The sequence below is a fragment of the Hyaena hyaena genome, unplaced genomic scaffold, assembly GCF_003009895.1.
Source record: "Hyaena hyaena isolate Hyena2069 unplaced genomic scaffold, ASM300989v1 scaffold_28, whole genome shotgun sequence".
Classification (NCBI taxonomy): domain Eukaryota; kingdom Metazoa; phylum Chordata; class Mammalia; order Carnivora; family Hyaenidae; genus Hyaena; species Hyaena hyaena.
This window is the reverse complement of record NW_024080660.1, coordinates 3,167,339-3,186,016: the sequence shown is the minus strand read 5'-3', so window position 1 is coordinate 3,186,016 and position 18,678 is coordinate 3,167,339. Positions and strand designations below refer to the sequence as shown.

Sequence of the window (18,678 nt, the reverse complement as noted above, 5' to 3'; positions counted from 1 at the left end):
AGCATAAAACTTTGTAGATGTAGACTACCTAACCCAAGAGCAGCAAAACAAATATTAGTTACCTAGGACGACATGAACTGACTTCATTATGATTAATATTTACATGAACTGACATAAGGGAATTCTAGAGGGAATCGATACTTACGATCATGTAGGTTATTTCCATAGGTTCCTTAGGAATCTGTGCTTTTTCTAGCCAGAATATAATTGGGATATTGACTAGGCCAAAAATTCCACTTGATTAGGTGTGACAAACCCATAATTAAAGAACAAACACTACGATTTGCATGTGGGAATGACATCTATGAAGTCCTTCTAGGGAAACTGCTCTTGGACAATCCTTATGACTCAAGAAATTCCAGCCTACGGGTAGTAATAATGTTCACTTCCTGGCAGTCCAGAAATATTAACAAATATGGGAGTTTTAGAGAAAATCATGGTAAAAATCCTTCTGACATGTGAAAGTAATTTATAGCCCTAGGAGCTTTACAAAGCTTCCAGACAGAAGTTCACCATAAAGCATCCATATCACACGGCTCGAGTTTTGTTAGCCATTCAAAAAGAAAGTTTATTCATTAATCAATGCCTCTTGGTATGCCTATGAGAATAAATTTTCATCAGGTAAAATAAAATATTATTTTAATGACGTTGAGTTAATCAACTTAAAATTTACTCAACGGCAAAGACTTGCCCACAAGGAAACAAAAACTGTAGAAGCAAAAACTGACCCTGCTCCATTTATGACTGAAGACCGCTGGGGGAGGGGTTTGGGGTGGTGGTGAGGACACTACGCATCTGGAGATAAACCAAAAACAATAATTTATCCTGACTGGTTCAGGGCTCCAAAATAATAAGCCTTGACTTGTTTTCATAAGTATGGATGCTCTGACAAAAACAATTTTATCCCTAATTTTGATGAGGCTAAGTGAAGATATGCTGCAAATATGATGAACTTATAAGAAAGCAGCTCATTTCCACCATGAATATGGTGGCCTTGGTCATCTTTTTTTCCCTTTAAATACTTGTGTTTTGTACTTGACAGACCAATCTTTCTTTCTGAAGCCTGACTCCTTTTTCCACTTTCCCAAGTAATTGTTTTCCTGTCTAAATGTTTCTGAATCTTTGGTAGCATATGCTACGTGCCAACAGCACCACAGAGCTGGAGCTGAGGTTTTGGAAACGAATTTGAACTCCTACCTGGCAGAAGTTCCTATCTGGAGGGAAAAGAGAACTCTGCCAAAAGAGAACTTTCCCTTCAAATATTTGGTGGGAAGTTCACACCACATCTGTTTGCTCTGAAACCGTATGCAAAAGGAAAGGATGCTCAAAACAGCTATGCCCAAGAGGCCACCCAAGGGGTCCAGGAACTTGTCTTCAGAGAGGTAGTTCTGTCCACACTCGGGGTCCTGACCCAGCCTCATCTGTGCCTCCCTCATTCCCTTCTCTGCCTCAACTACTCGTGTTCTTCTAGTTCATGGAACACGGCCACCTCTTCCTACATTGGCTTTTTCTGCTTCTTCTGCCTCACATGCTCTTTAGGCAAGCCAGCACCTACCTTTCTCTCCTACCCCAGTTTACATATCACTTCCTACAGAAGCTTTCCCTGACCACCCATATCACCACCTCAACCCCATTATTAAGTCTCCCAACCCTCCAAATTGTTTTGGTAAACTTCTCGCAACTGTAATAAATTTCTTATGTGATTCTTTGTTTAATGTCCATCTTCTTTGCCAGACCGTATACTTCAAGAGGATGGGGACTGACTGTGTTTTTACTCATCTTTCTGTCTTTGCCACCTCCCACAGTGCAGCTAAAGTGCTCAATAAGCATTGGTTGAATGAATAAATGGTAACCAGTGTAGCATGAGGGCCTATTCAGAGTGACAAGAGCTATTGCGTGAGATGAAATTTTACAAACGTCAGTTCCCAACTCAAAATAGAAGAGTTTGGACTTATTTACCATCTTGAGATCACTCATTCATTCGTTTATCCAGTCATTTGGTGAGTACTTTACTAAGCATCTACTATGTATGAAGCACTGCAGACAGATACAATGGTGAATAAAATTGACCCAATCCTGGCTAATACTCAAAATATATAAAAAAAACTTAGACAATTCAACATCAAAAAAAAAAACAACCCCAAATAACACAAATAAAAATGGGCAGACGACATCAACAGACATTACTCCAAAGAAGACATACAGATGGCCAACAGACACATGAAAAAATGCTCAACATCACTCCTCATCACGGAAACGCAAATCAGAACTACAGTGAGATGTCACTGCATCCCTGTCAGAATAGTTTAAAGTCAAAAATCCAAGAAATAACAAGGGTTGGTGAGGATGTTGAGAAAAAGGACAGCACTGTTGGCGGGAAGGCAAACTGGGTGCAGCCACTGTGGAAAACAGTATGGAGGTTCCTCAAAAAATCCAAAATAGAATTACCCTATGACCTAATAATTCCTAGTAATGTGTATTTACTGAAAGAAAACAAAATCACTAATTTGAAAAGATACATGTACCCCTATGTTTATTGCAGCATTATTTACAATAGCCAAGATATGGAAGCAACCCAAGTGTCCATCCATAGATGAATGGATAAAATGGATACATATATAATACATACATACACGACGGAATATTACTCAGCCATAAAGAAGGAAGAAATCTTGCCATTTGCAACAATCTGGATGAATCTAGAGGGTATAATGCTAAGTGAAATAAGTCAGAGAAAGACAAATACCACTTGACTTTCACATATATGTGGTATATAAGAAGCAAAACAAAGGAAAAAAAGAGAATCAAAAAACAGACTCTTAAATACAGAGAACAAACTGATGGTTACCAGAAAGAAGTGGGCCGGGGGATGTGTGAAACAGGTGAGGGTGATAAAGAGTACATTGACCGTGATGAGCACTAAGTAATGTAGAGAGTTGTTAATATAACACTGTATGTTAATTGTACTTCAACTAAAAAATAATAATAAAAATAAAATGTAAAAATAATTGGTCTGGTCCTTGCCTTTACTGAATTTGTTGCCTAGTGAGGGAGGCAGACATTAATAAGGCATCACATCCACACACAAGACGTAAACTTACAACTAAGTCAGGTACTAGGAAAAGGGGTACAAAGTACTCTGATAGCCCCCATAGGTCAGTCTCCCTCCCCAGGGCATCTCCCTTCTCTGAAGGTGCTTGCGGAGACTCAATCTGAAGGATGAGTAGGAGTAATCTGGTCACAGAAGGGCTGTGTTGGGAGACAACTCGCCCCAGGACTCTTGCACTTTTGCACATCCTGTAAACAGAGAACAGGCCTTCTTTGTTCCAGGCTACCTTTTGGATCCTGTTTATATAGCAAACAGCCTCCGAAGATAGAAGCAGTGTTTTCCCCTGGAGCAAAAGGCAGCTTTGCTTACTGGCCAGTGTAATAAAGATAATGTCTCCCCCTCAGAGCCAAGGAGAGTCAGGCTTACTGCTCACTGTAAAATATTCGGGTCTTCCAAGCTCAGTTCCTCTGCTGTGACACAAGATGTTGCACACACAGGATCCACCTGAGCTGTTGTGATGTCACCGCTGGAACTTGGGGTCAAGGGAAGGGTATTGGGGGCCCCAGAGCTGGTGTGTTATATTAAAAATATGCATATTGGGGCACCTGTGTGGCTCAGTCAGTTAAGCATCCAACTCTCGATTTCAGCTCAGGGCATGATCTCATGGTTTGAGATCAAGCCCCATATTGGGCTCTGTGCTGGGCATGGAACCTGCTTGAGATTCAATCTCTCTCTCTCTCTCTCTCTCTCTCTCAAAAATGAATAAATAAACATTTTTTAAAAAACAATATGCAGATTATATGTAAGTAATGAATCACTGAATCCTACTCTTGAAACCAGCACTGCACTGTATGTTAACTAAATAAAATTCAAATTAACAAAAAGGAATATGTGGGGGCGGCCTGGACGGCTCAGTCCACTAAGCATCCAACTTGTGATTTCGGCTCAAGTCATGATCTTGCAGTTCATAGGATTGAGCCCTGTGCTAACAGCTCAGAGCCTACTTAGGATTCTCTCCCTCTCTCTCTACCCCTCCCCAGCTTACACGTGTGCATGTGCGGGCTCTCTCTCTCTCTCTCTCTCTCACACACACACACACACAAAATAAATAAATAAATTTAGAAAAAATTAAAAAATTAAAAATTAAAAATAAAGAGAATTAAAAAGAATATGCAGATTATGACCTGCTGAATGAAGAGGCACAGGCCATCCACACGGGTAGTGCCCTCGGTATCAGAGCTCCCCCTTGGGGAAGTGAGTACCCGGGCCTTTTTTTTTTTTTTTTGAAACTCAGTAAATATTTATTTTTTATTTTTTTAATATAATTTATTGTCAAATTGGCTAACATACAGTGTGGTTTTGGGGGGTAGATTCCCATGGTTCATCATTTACACACAACACCCAGTGCTCATCCCAACAAGTGCCCTCCTCAGTGCCCATCATCCATTTCCCCTCTCCCCCAATCCCTATCAACCCTCAGTTTGTTCTCTGAATTTAAGAGTCTTTATGGTTCGCCTCCCTCCTTCTCTGTAATTATTTTTCCCCTCCCCCTCCCCCATGGTCTTCTGTGAAGTTTCTCAATACCCATATATGAGTGAAAACATATGATATCTGTCTTTCTTCGACTGACTTATTTCGCTCAGCATAATACCCTCCAGCTCCATTCACGTCATTGCAAATGGCAGGATTTCATTCTTTCTCATCGCCAAGTAGTTGTCCATTGTAGAGATAAACCACATCTTCTTTATCCATTTGTTGGTTGATGGACAGTTAGGCTCTTTCCATAATTTGGCTATTTTTGAAAGCACCGCTCTGAACACTGGGGTACATGTGCCCCTAGGCATCAGCACTCCTGTATCCTTTGGATAAATTCCTAGCAGTGCGATTGCTGGGTCGTAGGGGAGGTCTATTTTTATTTTTTTGAGGAACCTCCACACAGTTTCAATATGGTCACACAAGAGAAGTAAAGCCACAAGATTTCTCACTTATAATTCTCAGAAATGAGGATAAATGGCAATCAGCAAGGAGAAGGATGGTCCTCTGTCTCAGGTCACGAGCAGGCAAGAGATAAAGAGCAAGCACCTATTGACTGTAAGGTGCTTGGGGGCAGAGGTCAGTAACTTTTCACTGGTTCAGCTCTAAGCGGTTATTTTAAAAGGTGTATCAAGAAAAACGAAGCAGGGACTCATGACAGGAATTCTAAGCTTGGGCCTCTATCTGAATGTTCAGACTCTGCGGGTGAGCAGAGTTATACTATAAAATGCAGAGGCAGCAATTCAAAATAGCTGTTTTCTCATCACAGGAAATGACACACAAGCATGAACTCCATGCTTCTTGCCCTGCCATGAATAATAAGTCTTTTGCCTCTGACCTAGGATTCTCATGTTTTCTGCAGGGATCCTCGAAACTGTGGCTGTCTGGGGCACCCGGGTGGCTTAGTCGGTTAAGCGTCCGACTTTCGCTCAGGTCATGATCTCGTGGTTCGTGGGTTCGAGCCCCCCGTCGAGCTCTGTGCTGACTGCCAGCGCAGAGCCTGGAGCCTGTTTCGGAGTCTGTGTCTCCCTCTCTCTCTGACCCTCCCCTGCTCACGCTGTCTCTCTCTCTCTCTCCTAGAAATAAATAAAACATTTAAAAAAGAAAAGAAAAGAAAAGAAACTGTGGCTGTCTATCTCATTAGCTGGCAAGCAGCATGAAACCTCAGACCCTTCAGTTACTGACAGGCTAGTAGATGGCATGTGCAAAAGCCCTGTGGTGGGAGAGAGTAGAGCAAATATACGGATACAAAAGGAGGGTGGAGCGTAGGGATGCAGGGGGCAGGGGATGAGATGAGGCTGGGAGGCGCTGAGCCAGGGAACACTTAGCAACTGCTGCTGAGGCGGGCCGGCACCGGCCATCTGTTGTGACCCTGCCACACTCATGCAGAACATGTAGAATTAATAAACTGGTTTGGAGAAGGGCACAGGACCACAGGGCTTAGGCAAATCTGAGCCTATGAGATAACTCTTAGCAAAGGAAGAGTGAAAATTGGAAGTGTTTTCTTAACGTACTGCACCGGGTAATGAAACTTTCTCTTGCGTGCTACTTTGTAGTAGTTCTGCTAAGGATTGGAAGTTCACTTCTCAAGGCCCAAATGAATGAGGAAAAGTTATCACTGACTGGCGTTACCGTTTTCATCCAGGGTCTGAAAGGAGGCAGTGGCCTTAAAAGGGAGAAGCAGTGACGCTTTTAGTATGCACAGAGGGACTCTGGACAAATTCCTTTTTGTCCACTCCTCATACAATAGAGGGGACTTGTTCCAGTTTTACGAAGGAGAGGAAGGGTGGGGAGGGGGGAAAGGGAGAGAGGGAGAGACCTCACTCACCGAGAGAGGGCTGTAAAACATAGTGGCTAACAGTGGACTATTACCTAATTTTGTGGTAAAAATAAAAGGACTTTGTTAAGAAGCCCTCTGACCTGCTCTGGTTCTTGGAATTTGGAACTTTTCACTCACTGCCTGTTAATTAATTTACAGTCTGCAAAGAATGGACTTGCCCTGGATCTTTGGCCAAAAGAAAAAAAGTATCCCCACAAAGCGGGCAAACCATGCAGAGTCTCCTTAAGAAGTTTTGTTCTGGGGCGCCTGGGAGGCTCAGTCAGTTAAGAATTGAACTTCAGCTCAGGTCGTGATCTCACAGTTCGTGAGTTCAGGGCCCGCATTAGGCTCTGAGCCTGGAGTCTGCTTCCAATTCTGTCTCCTTCTCCCTCTCTGCCCTGCTTGTGCTCTGTCTCTTTCTCAAAAGTAAATAAACTTAAAAATAATTTTTTTAAAGCTTTGTTCTTACCCTGAGAATAATAAGGAATCATTGGAGGACTTGCGGGTGACATGGTGAGGTGTGGGTTTCAGAAGCATCACTGAGAGAGATTATGGAGGTTATCAGTCTTCTGGAATGATCTGCTCCTGGGGGAAATCTGGAGCTGAGGGACTTAACTCCTTGGCACTTCCCTGCAGCCCCAGGCTTGCAACAAATCCTACTGACTGGAATTTCAAAAAGAAGCAAACCATCAGCAGACCTGAGAGCAGTCTGGGGAATTGCCCACTCCTCTCCAGCTTTCCCTTAGAAAGTAATCAGCACATTGTCGGGCTCCATGCTGCGAATCCCCTCTGCGTCTCTCCCTTGCTCGCCAACTTTCTCTTTCTCTTCTAAAATTAAAATGAAAATAGCACATCAATCGCTAAAAGGCTGTCTGACCCTCCTGTGGGAACCAGGCTTGGGAAGAGAAAGCCTGAGTGGGGAGCAGGTCAGGCAGGATGCGGCTGGCCTGAGGAGAAAAGAAGTAACAGCCTTGTTCGGGGAGCTGCAGATCCCAGAACCCACTGTACCCAGTTTCCACCTGGCCAGGGGCCTGGACGGGGCGATGCAAAGGGAGAGGCTGCCAGAAGAGCAGGGAAGCTGCAGGCAGGAACGTGGGGGCGGGGGTGGGGTGCGCAGCAGGCCAGGGCGGAAGGTCTCTGGGAATCAGGCTGGGTCACTCCCCCAGGAGCCACCAGATCATCACCCCGGTGGGTGGCCCGGGCCTCCTGAAGACCTGGCTCAAGTTTTCAAAACTCTCCAAGGTTTCTCAATCTTCCTCTGGAGGCCCGCAGTGCTCCTCCCCTGCGTGTCCCAGCCCGGGAGTTCCTTCCTCTCCGCAGCTCGGTTCCCATAAATGCGATGTTTTTGGAGCTCGTGGGAGTGGAGTGGGACAGGTATAAAAAGGAAGAGTGGGGCGTGGGGACGAAGCCCTATCTAGGCAGCTGGACACCAGGAGCCGAGGGCACCGCAACTGGCCACACCGTGCCCCCCTCTGCCGCAGCCAGGATGGTCCTGAGGGCGGCTCAGACAGGTCTCTGGGCTGGTCAGGGCTGCTCCGGGAGTGGGTTTTCAGGCTGAGAGGTCCAGACAGCACACAGAGACGCTGCACAGGAGGCTGGCCTCCTACCTGCTGGGGGTGGGGGGCAAGGAAGGGACGGAGGAAGAGGGGGAGGAGGGGGAGGAGGAGCAGGTGGAAGGGGAGGAGCAGGTGGAAGGGGAGGAGGAGGAAGGGGAGGGGGAGGACGAGGAGGAGCAGGTGGAAGGGGAGGAGGAGGAGGTGGAGGAGGGGCAGGAGGAGGAGGGGGAGGGGGAGGAGGAGGTGAGGGGAAAAAGGAGGTGGAGGGGGAGGAGGAGCAGGTGGAAGGGGAGGAGGAGCAGGTGGAAGGGGAGGAGGGGCAGGAGGAGGGGGAGGAGGAGGCAGGGTAAATGGTGTTAACCCCTAGATGGCCTGGGAGGGGGCTGAGCAGAAAGCAAGGGCAGGATGTGCTCACAGGGGTCTGACTCTGGATCTCCCTTCAGGCCTTGTGGTCCTGGTGCTGCTCCAGAGCTGTAAGTACCCCTCTTTCAAGTCACGGGAGACGGGGGTGTGATGAGGGTGATGCAGATGAAGTCTTGGCAGAGGGGAGTCCTTTCTAGTTTCTTCCACGATTCAGATGGCTCAGAAATAGGATTTGTTAACCCAAGGTGATAAGCATAGGGATGTTTATTTTACTTTTCTCTATTTTCCTGTATATTTGAAAATTTTCAAAATAAAAACCCTTCAAAGGCTCAGATCTGGTGAAGGCCTGGACTCACAGTCCAAGTGCTGCCTGCAGTTCTTCCTCCATAACCAGGAGGGCGGAAAAGGTTACTCTGCAGCAGGACTTAGAATGAGGAGAACTTCAGAACTTCCTGGCCCATTGTGATTGGGTCCCAGCTTGGGGGATGGGCTGAGGGGAGTCTGGGGACCACCATGGTGGGGGGGGGTTACAAGTTAGGGACACTCCCAAAGGAGGGCAGAGAAGAAACGTGGAGCCGCCCAGATCAAAGCCCCTGTAGCATCTGCAAGGTTCCACCCTGAGGGCCAGAGTCTTGAGCTGGGTCCCTCCTCTTCTTCAAAGCCACTGCCTCCAGGAAGCCTTCTTTATTTGCACCAGGTCCCATTTTACCTTTATTCACCAGCCCCTACCCTCAGGGCACACAGCGCCAGGCCCTAAGTCTACAAGATATTCATCCACTGCATTTAATCTGTTCCAAGCATTGTCAGGATCGCCCTGATTTTCATCAGAGGCAGAGGGAACTGAGGCAGCCCCTCGCATTTAGAATTCTAAGTTTGCTCACATCTCAGCCCGGGTGCCCAGTACCCCATCGGCACTCAGCACGGGGCTCAATCAGAGCCCCCCACCCCCAGCTCAGTCCTGGCGCCTCACCCCGGACTTCATCTTCAGGTTCTGCATACAAACTGGTCTGCTACTATACCAGCTGGTCCCAGTACCGGGAGGGTGAGGGGAGCTGCCTCCCAGATGCCATCGACCCCTTCCTCTGCACCCACATCATCTACAGCTTTGCCAACATAAGCAACGATGAGATTGACACCTGGGAGTGGAACGATGTCACACTCTACGATACGCTCAACACGCTCAAGAACAGGTTGGGCCACAGGCTGCCGGGACAGAAGGGAGACGGAGGGCTAGGCTGGCTGGTCCCAGGGCAGGGTGCCTCCGCTCCGGAGGCTGGGTGAGGGCCCCCAGAACCCAGGGTGGGGGGTGGGAGGGCTTCGGCTTCAGCGGGAGGAAGCAATGAGGGCACGTGTTGGGCCAGACGACACGTCTGGGTGACGACAGAGGCAGCCTCTAGAAGGCCAGCTGAGCTCTCCCTCAGGCAGAGGAGCCCTCCCCCTCCCCCCACCCACTGGGGGTGCTTCTCCAGGAAGCATGGAAAATACTCATGACTCTGTTTTGCTAGATCCTGGCTTCCCCACTCAGGGGAGCAAAAACGGGCAGAGTTACTCAGAGTAACTGCCGCGAAGTCTATGTGTCTTAGAATCCTGACTCTCAGGATTGGGAGGACATCCCGCCTAAGCTAGAAGCCTGGGACAGCCTCCCAAACAGGGGCCAGCCTGTGTCACGGTAGCCTCACTCCAGCCCGGCCCTCCTGCCTCCCTGCTCCCCACAGGAACCCCAACCTGAAGACCCTTCTGTCCGTGGGAGGATGGAGCTTTGGGTCTCAAAGGTAAGACCCATTCCCCAAAGGATGATGGAATGGGGATGAGGAGGCATAGGTCTCCCCCTGCCCCTACTCTATGGGGTCAATGGGGACCCCAGACTGGTTAGGCCTAAATGGTTGTCAGGTGCCCACCCCGCATACAGCCAAGAAACCAGAGCCCAGAGAGGGAGAGGGCCTTGCAGAGAGAGTCACACAGCACGTTGCCAGTGGATCTTAGGACTCCCTGGCTGCGCTCCACTTACTGGCCCTCAGACCTGAAAGCACAGAGCTTCTGGGAGATACCACCCTAAGGGCTGGAAGGAGAGGGATAGAAAGAATGGAAGATTTCAAACTGTCAAGAGCCTGGGAGGACTTCCTGGAGTGGGTAGGATTGGATCAGAGCTTAGAAAGGGGGCGAGACGTGGCCCTAATAGCTCGCACTTAGCGAGTGGTCACTACGTGTCAGGTACCCCATCCAGCCACAATCACAGGTGATCCCCACAGCAACACTGTGAAACACGGTCATTATCCCCACTTCACAGACGAAACGGAGATGCAGGTTATGACCTTTCCAAAGTAGCTTGGTTCGTTTTGACAATTTTTTCGAGAATGAAACCACAAAAGCTCTCTCTGAGATGCCTGGACCTGGGTCCTGTCCCAGCCCTGCCCTTCTAGAGCTGTGGGGCTCGGGCCCCCGGCTGCACGTGCCTCAGAAATCCCACCAGACAGCCAAGTCTCCCAGCATGTCAGCACTGAGCCCTCTGCCGGGGTGATTTGGGTCCTAGATTTTCCAAAATAGCCTCCAAGACCCAGAGTCGTAGGACTTTCATCAAGTCGGTGCCGCCATTTCTGCGAACCCATGGCTTTGATGGGCTGGACCTGGCCTGGATCCACCCTGGGAGGAGAGACAAGCGCTACTTCACCACCCTGGTCAAGGTGCTGGGGGGTCGGGGAGAGCGGTGGAGACGGTGGGGACGTGATCCGGCACCAGGGAGCCGGGTGGGCAGGAGCGGTCTTCAGCTGCTGGCCTCCCAGGGGTGGGCAGAGAGGGCCTGAGACCTCCTGGCTGCGGGGTCCTGGGCCCTGGGCGGAGGAGAGACGAGCCGGCCTGTGCCCTAAGGTCTCACACAACAAGGAAGACATATTACCACGGTGGGAGGTGGGGTGGGGGGTCTCCGAGGCAGAAGGTCACTAACCGGGGCTCCCACTCATCCCTGTCCATTCAATGGGGCGGCATCATCATCCACTGTTTGGTCCCAAACTGATGCTGCCCACTCCCCACCGGTGCTGGGGACACTCGGCCACATCTGACAGCAGCCCAAGCATCTCCATGACCCCAGGGACAGAGAGATTCCCTAAATAAGTTGCCCACAGTACCGATACAACGTTAATTTTAAAGAGTGCTAAATGTAAATTTAAAGACCACTTTAATTTCGTTGTCTCACGTACTGGCTTGAACAAAACAGACCGCAAAGCAGATTTCTCCAACACGATGTGAGCCAACTAGGATCACCGCCTGTCCTCCTGTCCCTCTGGGACAGGGAGCAACTGTCGATGGGTGTGTGTGGGGGTGGGGACGTGATTGGTCCAAACAGGCTTTTTAGGAGAAGGATGGGGGAGCCCACCAGTCAGTTGCTTTATCATTCCCACCAAAGCCCTGTCAGGTTGGGGATCCCAGCAGATGGGGAAGGTCAATGACACGCCCAGGGACCTCAGCCTCTCTCACAAGTCTCTCTGTCACACAGCCAGGGCCCCATTCACTCCCCTGCATCTCTCCCAACCAGGAAATGAAGGCTGAGTTTGCAAGGGAAGCCCAGACGGGAACAGAGCAGCTCCTGCTAAGCGCGGCCGTGTCTGCAGGGAAGGTAGCCATCGACAATGGCTATGATATCGCCCAGATATCCCAGTGAGTCCCCCGCCCCACCCTGCCCCAGTGCTCCATGTAAAGTTGCAAGACTGGATTTCTAGTCCCTGTTCTTCCAAAAACTTGACAGTGTGTTCTTGAGCAAGTCACTTCCACATGCTGTGCCTCAGTCTTCCCATCTGTCGAATGGGACATAGCAATCCCTGCCCTTCCTTTTTCACACGGGGGGATTGTGCTAACCAGTCGAGAGAGTTTCTATGAATGTATTTGTGGAAAAGGAAGTAGGAAATGATATACAAACTGGCCAGTCACTGAGGGGCACTGTCCACACCAGGCTTTTCTCCGCACACAGACTGCTAGTGACTAGAGAGAGGCAGGCCAGTGGCAATAAAACTGTGCATTTCTACGCCGCCTCCAGGCGCTTGCACACACACAGGCGGCCCCCTCTCTGTGCATCCCTCATCCTCCCCCGCCCCCTGATGCATGTGAGAATGAGCAGTTCATTCCCCAGAGGGGCTGGTGCCTCCATGAAATAAAGATGCAGGTCTTAGGAAACCTAGGAATAAAGAACAAAGGTTCTTTACTCTTGACTTTTTTTTTTCTAGGAGAGAGAGAGACAGTGTGAGCAGGGGAGGGTCAGAGAGAGAGGGAGACACAGACTCCGAAATAGGCTCCAGGCTCTGAGCTGGCAGTCAACACAGAGCCCGACGGGGGGCTCGAACCCACGAACCGCGAGATCATGACCTAAGCGAAAGTTGGACGCTTAACCGACTAAGCCACCCAGCCACCCCTACTCTGACTTTTTAGAATCTCTACAATTTGGGGAGGTGTAGATTCAGTGTTTAAGTTGATGGTTTAGGAGGTAGGAACTAGGTGGCTCTCAACCATTTGCCCCCGACATCTGAAGCTCACAGTCACGCAGCCTATCTGTGGTCCCTCTCCCCCACGTGTGTGTAAACCTCCCTCCCCAGCCCAGTGAGTCCTAGGTACAGGCCTTCCTTCAGTCCAGCTCCATCCCCACCAGGCTGCCTGTTGATGCCACTTTTAATCTGCTGTCACTAAGATGAACATGGCAGATGTGGAGGGCGGAAGGCAAGATAGAGCCAGTTCCCAAACGTGTGCCGGAGTCATCACAGAAGAGTTCCATTCTTGCCTTAAATGCACCGGTGGAGTTCTGAGCCCACTCCTGGGTGCGGCGCAGGGGAAGTGGTGGGGTGGCCCGGATAGCGGATCACAGGTTTCGGATGGGCCTTTGGGTTAATGGCCTGTCTCCTGACTACGCTGTTCACCACATGCTGGGCTGATGGATGTGAGACGTTTCTAATCTCCTGCCTCGCCCTCTGACCTCCCTTCCCCAGACACCTGGACTTCATCAACGTTATGAGCTATGACTTTCACGGAGCCTGGCGTCAGACCACAGGGCATCACAGCCCCCTGTTCCGAGGCCAGGAGGACGCAAGCGCTGACAGATTCAACAATGCCGTGAGTGCCTGGAAGGAGGGTGGCCAAGGAACGGGCCACAGGGACCTGTCACCTGCCGGTGCTCACACACCAACCCCATGCACCCCAGGAATTCTTGCAAGGGAGGGGTTATGGCCCCCATCCTGCAGATGAGGACACTAAGGTGCAGTCTGTGAGTTCCCCATGGCTCCAGAACAGAGGAGGCAGGAGTCTAGTCTAGACCAGCCTTTCACTTGCTCTGTGATTGGCTGCCAATAGTATTGACTGCCAAATAGTAATAATCCCTTCCTATACCCAAGACAATATTTTTGAGAATGAAACCACAGAATGCATTTTTTAATGTTTATTTATATATAGTGTGTGTGTGTGTGTGTGAGAGAGAGAGAGAGAGAATGAGCAGGGGAGAGGAAGAGAGAGTGAGAGAGAGTCCCAAGGAGGCTCCATGATGTCAGCGCAGAGCTGACACAGGACTTCCAGGAGCCATGAGATCATGACCTAAGCCGAAACCAAGAATTGGGTGCTCAGCCGACTGAGCTACCCAGGGGTCCCTACAAAATGCATTTGAGACTGATATTATCAGTTCCCGGAAGGAAGGGGCTCCCAGATGCACGGCAGACCTAGAGCTCAGCCCATCGAGGCAGCACTGGCAATTGTACAGTCTTGCTCATCCTGCACCGCCAGCCCCGCTAGCTGCTCATGCCCTCCCCTCCTTCCCTCTGCCAGGACTACGCCGTGGGCTACATGCTGAGACTGAGGGCCCCAGCCAATAAGCTGGTGATGGGCATCCCCACCTTTGGGAGGACTTTCACTCTGGCCTCCTCCAAGACGGGTGTGGGTGCCCCCATCTCCGGGCCCGGATTACCAGGCCGGTTCACCAAGGAGGAGGGGATCCTGGCCTACTATGAGGTATGAACGAGGGAGGGGGTAAGATCCTCACACTCCCAGAGGCCCTGGGGAAGGTGAGCTGCCCACCTCACCCCCATGTGCTCCCTTGGGAATAAAAAAATGTTCTAGTGAACATAGCACCCTGAGGAGGAAGAAGGGGGAGGTCAGGCCTCTTGCTACAAAGTCGACGAAGCCTCCTGCAGGCCCCCCAGGTCTGCTCTGCTAAGCTCCCAAATACTCCTCTGGCCACCGAGTTGAAGTTTCCCTTCCAGCCCAAAAAAGAGCAATGGCTAAAAGGCAGGCTCTTTGTTCTGCCCCCGCCTCTGCTGCTCTGTACAGCCGCAGGCCAGTCCTTAGTGTCAAGCCATCATCTCCCACATCCCTGTTCAAAATACCGGAAGCAAGTTCCACATAGGAGTGAAAACATACGATATCTGTCTTTCTCTGCCTGACTTACTTCACTCAGCTTAATACCCTCCAGCTCCATCCACGTTGCTGCAAATGGCAGGATTTCATTCTTTCTCATTGCCAAGAAGTATTCCATTGTATATATAAACCACATCTTCTTTATCCACTCGTCAGTTGATGGACATTTGGCCTCTTTCCATAATTTGGTTATTGTTGAAAGCGCCGCTATAAACATTGGGGTACATGTGCCCCTATGCATCAGCACTCCTGTATTTATCCTGAATTTATTCTTTGGATAAAATAGTAGCAGTGCTATTGCTGGGTCGTAGGGTAGTTCTGTTTTTAATTTTTTGAGGAACCTCCACACTGTTTTCCAGAGCGGCTGGCTGCGCCAGTTTGAATTCCTTGGGAGAAGGAAAAGGGGGAAAAATAGTTACAAACAGAGAGGGAGGGAAAATAGTTACAAACCATAAGAGACTCTTAAATACAGAGAACAAACTAAGGGTTGATGGGGGTGTGGGGGAGAGGGGGAAATGGGTGATGGGCAGGGAGGAGGGCCCTTGTTGGGATGAGCACTGGGTGTATGTAGGTAAGCGATGAATCCTGGGAATCTACCCCCAAAACCACGAGCACACTATACACACTGTATGTTAGCCAATTTGACAATAAATTATATTTTTAAAAAATACCAGAAGCGAACCAGAGTCCCTCTAATGCCCTCAGGCCACAGCACCCAGAGAACCCTGGGGTATTTGCATCTGCTTTACACAAATTTGCATGAAGACTGCAGGCTGGGGACAAATGTAGTCAGCAGGATGAAGCAAGGGGCTGAAAGAGATTGGGAGAGTGGCATCTCCTTGGTGACCAGTGAAGTCTCACACAGCTCCCCATGCCACCCATGCCCTGTTCTCTGCCAGATCTGTGACTTCCTCAACGGAGCCACGGTCCAGAGACTCTCCGGCCAGAAGGTCCCCTATGCCACCAAGGGCAACCAGTGGGTGGGGTACGATGACCAGGAGAGCGTCAAAAACAAGGTAGGTCCTCAAGGCCGTGCCCCGGGATGAAGAGGGAGAGGGAGCCCCTTCTTTAAGCAGTCAGATTCCGGTCACCTGCACGGAGGGCAGAGCGCAGTTACTGAGGTGGGGGGCAGTCAGATCTGAGGCATCTGTTTCCTTCCCCGGGGAGGGGTCTAGGTGGCACATCCCTCCCCACCCCACCCCCACACATGCTGGCCCAGGGAACCCAGCTCTGCCCGCCCTGGCTCTTCCCTTCCAGGTGCAGTACCTGAGGAGCAGGCAGCTGGCTGGTGCCATGGTGTGGGCTGTGGATCTGGATGACTTCCGGGGAAGCTTCTGTGGCAAGGGTCTGCACTTCCCTCTCACCACTGCCATCAGGGATGCACTTGCTGCGGCTTAGCCCTTGCCCTGCACATGCTGGGCAGGGGGGCCCCTCCCCCTTACTCCAGCTGGCCAGGAGCCTGCTCGCCCACCCTGCTGAGTCCCCAACTAAGCCTCAGTCTCCCTCCCTTGAACCCCATGCAGAGGGCCACCGTAGAGCCATCTGGGCTCAGCTTTAGTGGACAAGCAGGTAGAGGCAGGGCCGTGGGCAGGTAAGGCCTGGGGGCCACACGTGGGGCAGCACACACCTGCTGACTTATGAAAATGCTCAACGACCCCAGCCCCATACAAGGGGATTTCTTCAACTCCCTTACCCCCAGGCCTCCTCACCAAAGGACCCCATTTTGGCCCACTCTCCAACTGAGGAGCCAAACATCACTCTCAGAGCAGCGGCCACACTGATTACACCCTCTGTGAAGCCCAACTTGAACCCTGCACCCAGGAATGTTACCACGTCTCCCCTCCTACTTCCCTTTCCCAATTGCCCAGCAGCTGCTCAATAAAGCACCAGAGGTTAGCAGTATGTTGAGACTCCTTCAGTCTCTCCTTGTGGCCCCACGGGACCCCCTGGGCTCCCCTCCCCCACCTCTTCTGGATTCCTTTCTTTCAGACTTGGGGCTCTGAGCTTACAGAAGGTGAGGCTACGGTGGCCTCCACTGGACCCCAGAGGGTCGCAAAAGGAGGCCAGCCTCCTCAGATCTATCTGCTGGGGACTTAACCCAAGAGAGCTGATGGCCATCCAGGTATCGTCTTCCCTTCTTGGGACACACTCGGCCCCCAACCCAAGGCTCCTCTGCTCAGGCTGGCCAGGGACAGGACGTGGCAGGCAGATGAGATGTGATGGGCTCCGAAGACAAGCCCGTCTTCCGGCCTTTATGAGGTAGAAATGCTCGCATCAGCATTCCCAGGGCCCCAGGCACGACTTCTACCCAAGAGTCCAGATGCACCATCCGAAGTCAAAGAGAATTGTGTGTGGATTCCCCCGGGTTCGGATTGTTTGTGACTTGACCTAGTGGTTTGTGACACTGGTTAGAGGTGTAGGAAGGAAGTACCTATTGGCTACCCTGAAATCTGAACCAGCTGGAGCTGGGCAGATGCAACTGATCCCAAGGTCACAGGCCTGCTAACGGCAAAGAAAACGAGAACTTGGCCGGAGCTGGGAGGTGGGGGAGTTACCTGGCATTTCATTGCAGGAGAGTGGGGCCAGGCACCCTCAATCCCTGCTCCTCGCCACCCCCTCCCATACACACAAGGGTCTTTGAAACCCCTCCAGGGCAGCCAACCCCCCTCCTTCTCCCGGGAGCCACCCTTCCCCCAGCCTCGGACAAGCTCGGCAGGGCTGACTCAGGGGCTTGCAGGGTTAGTCACATTCACTTATAGCTGCGGAGTCAGAGGCCAGGGATGGGGATCGGGTCTCCAGGGCCCGCCCCCTGCCTGGCAGGACACTGAGTCACCTGGCAGAGGACACAGGCACCCAGGCAGGGCCGGACCCCAAGGCTCCTCAGGCCCTCCACGGCCACTTCCCAGAGAGGACAGCCAGCTGCAAAAGGCGGCCCCACTCCTGTGTGGCCAGCCCTGGGGAAAGGGGAGAGCGTGCGTGTGGCCGAGGGCCCTAAATAAATGACATGCATTTTTATTTTTAAGTTACAGTATATATTGTACATGCTAAAGAGTGCATAAAGGGGCACCTGGGTGGCTCGGTCAGTTAAGTCTGACTTCATCTCAGATCATGATCTCATAGTCTGTGAGTTCGGGTCCTGCGTCAGGCTCTGTGCCGACACCTCAGAGCCTGGAGCCTGCTTCAGATTCTGTGTCTCCCTCTCTCTGCCCCTCCCCTGCTCACGTTCTGCCTCGCTTTCTCTCTCTCTCTCTCTCAAAAATAAACATTAAAAAAGATTTTTTTAAAGAGTGCATAAAATGTATTTGTTTAATTTAAAGAATCACTAACTAGTGAAAACCTGTGTAAACACCACCCAGGACAGGAAGTGAGGCCTTAGTAGTGCTTCTGAAACTCCGCCATCACCTGCATCCGTGGCCCTCTGTCTCCAGGCAGCCCCTGTCCTGACCGCCCCTGTTTTCCTTTGCGGTCTCACCATGTACAGAAGCCCCTGGAAGAAGAGAGCAGGGGGTTGCCTGCGTTTGAACTGAACGTGGATGGGATCTCCCTGTTCTATGAATCTGCCTTCTTTCGTTCACCATTATGTCTGTGAGATCGTCCATGTAGCTGAGCTTTGTTCATTTCACTCCGTGTTTTGGATTCGAGGTTTATACCTGCGCCACAGTGAGCCCTGCATTCCGCCATCGAGGGACAGCTGTTTTCGTCCGGCTCTTAAAAATAAGATTGCTGTGAATGTTTTCGCGTGTGTCTCTGGGGTACATGCGTGAGGGTTTCTAGGGGTGTCACTACTGGGCCCCAGATATGCCCACTTTCTACTTTTACTAGATACTGTCTCACTTTTTCCGAAGGGATTTCTTTGATATCTGCTCCCACAACCAGTGACAGCTCCTGTTGCTTCCCCTCCTCCCTGACACGTGGTTTTTGCAGGCTTTTTCAATGATTAACGATCTTAGTGTTTTATTGGATGAATGAATCAACGA

At 50.6% G+C, this 18,678-nt stretch overlaps 1 protein-coding gene across 1 annotated transcript; it reads left to right on the top strand.

Annotated features, from left to right (window-relative positions):
* The first annotated feature begins 7,792 nt into the window (after positions 1–7,792).
* Positions 7,793–16,603, top strand: CHI3L1 (chitinase 3 like 1). Its single transcript, XM_039227414.1, has 10 exons — positions 7,793–7,912; positions 8,401–8,430; positions 9,309–9,510; positions 10,036–10,092; positions 10,851–11,001; positions 11,850–11,971; positions 13,288–13,411; positions 14,114–14,296; positions 15,601–15,717; positions 15,959–16,603. The coding sequence occupies exons 1-10, from the start codon at positions 7,888–7,890 to the stop codon at positions 16,097–16,099; spliced, it is 1,152 nt and encodes a 383-aa protein (XP_039083345.1). The 5' UTR covers positions 7,793–7,887; the 3' UTR covers positions 16,100–16,603.
* Positions 16,604–18,678: the final 2,075 nt, after the last annotated feature.

Bases quoted from the DNA above. Each gene is read 5' to 3' on its own strand.
- CHI3L1 (XM_039227414.1), top strand. From the start codon at position 7,888: ATGGTCCTGAGGGCGGCTCAGACAG. The intron at 8,431-9,308 runs GTAAGTACCCCT...CTTCATCTTCAG, and splicing joins CCTGGTGCTGCTCCAGAGCT to GTTCTGCATACAAACTGGTC. The intron at 11,002-11,849 runs GTGCTGGGGGGT...TCTCCCAACCAG, and splicing joins ACTTCACCACCCTGGTCAAG to GAAATGAAGGCTGAGTTTGC.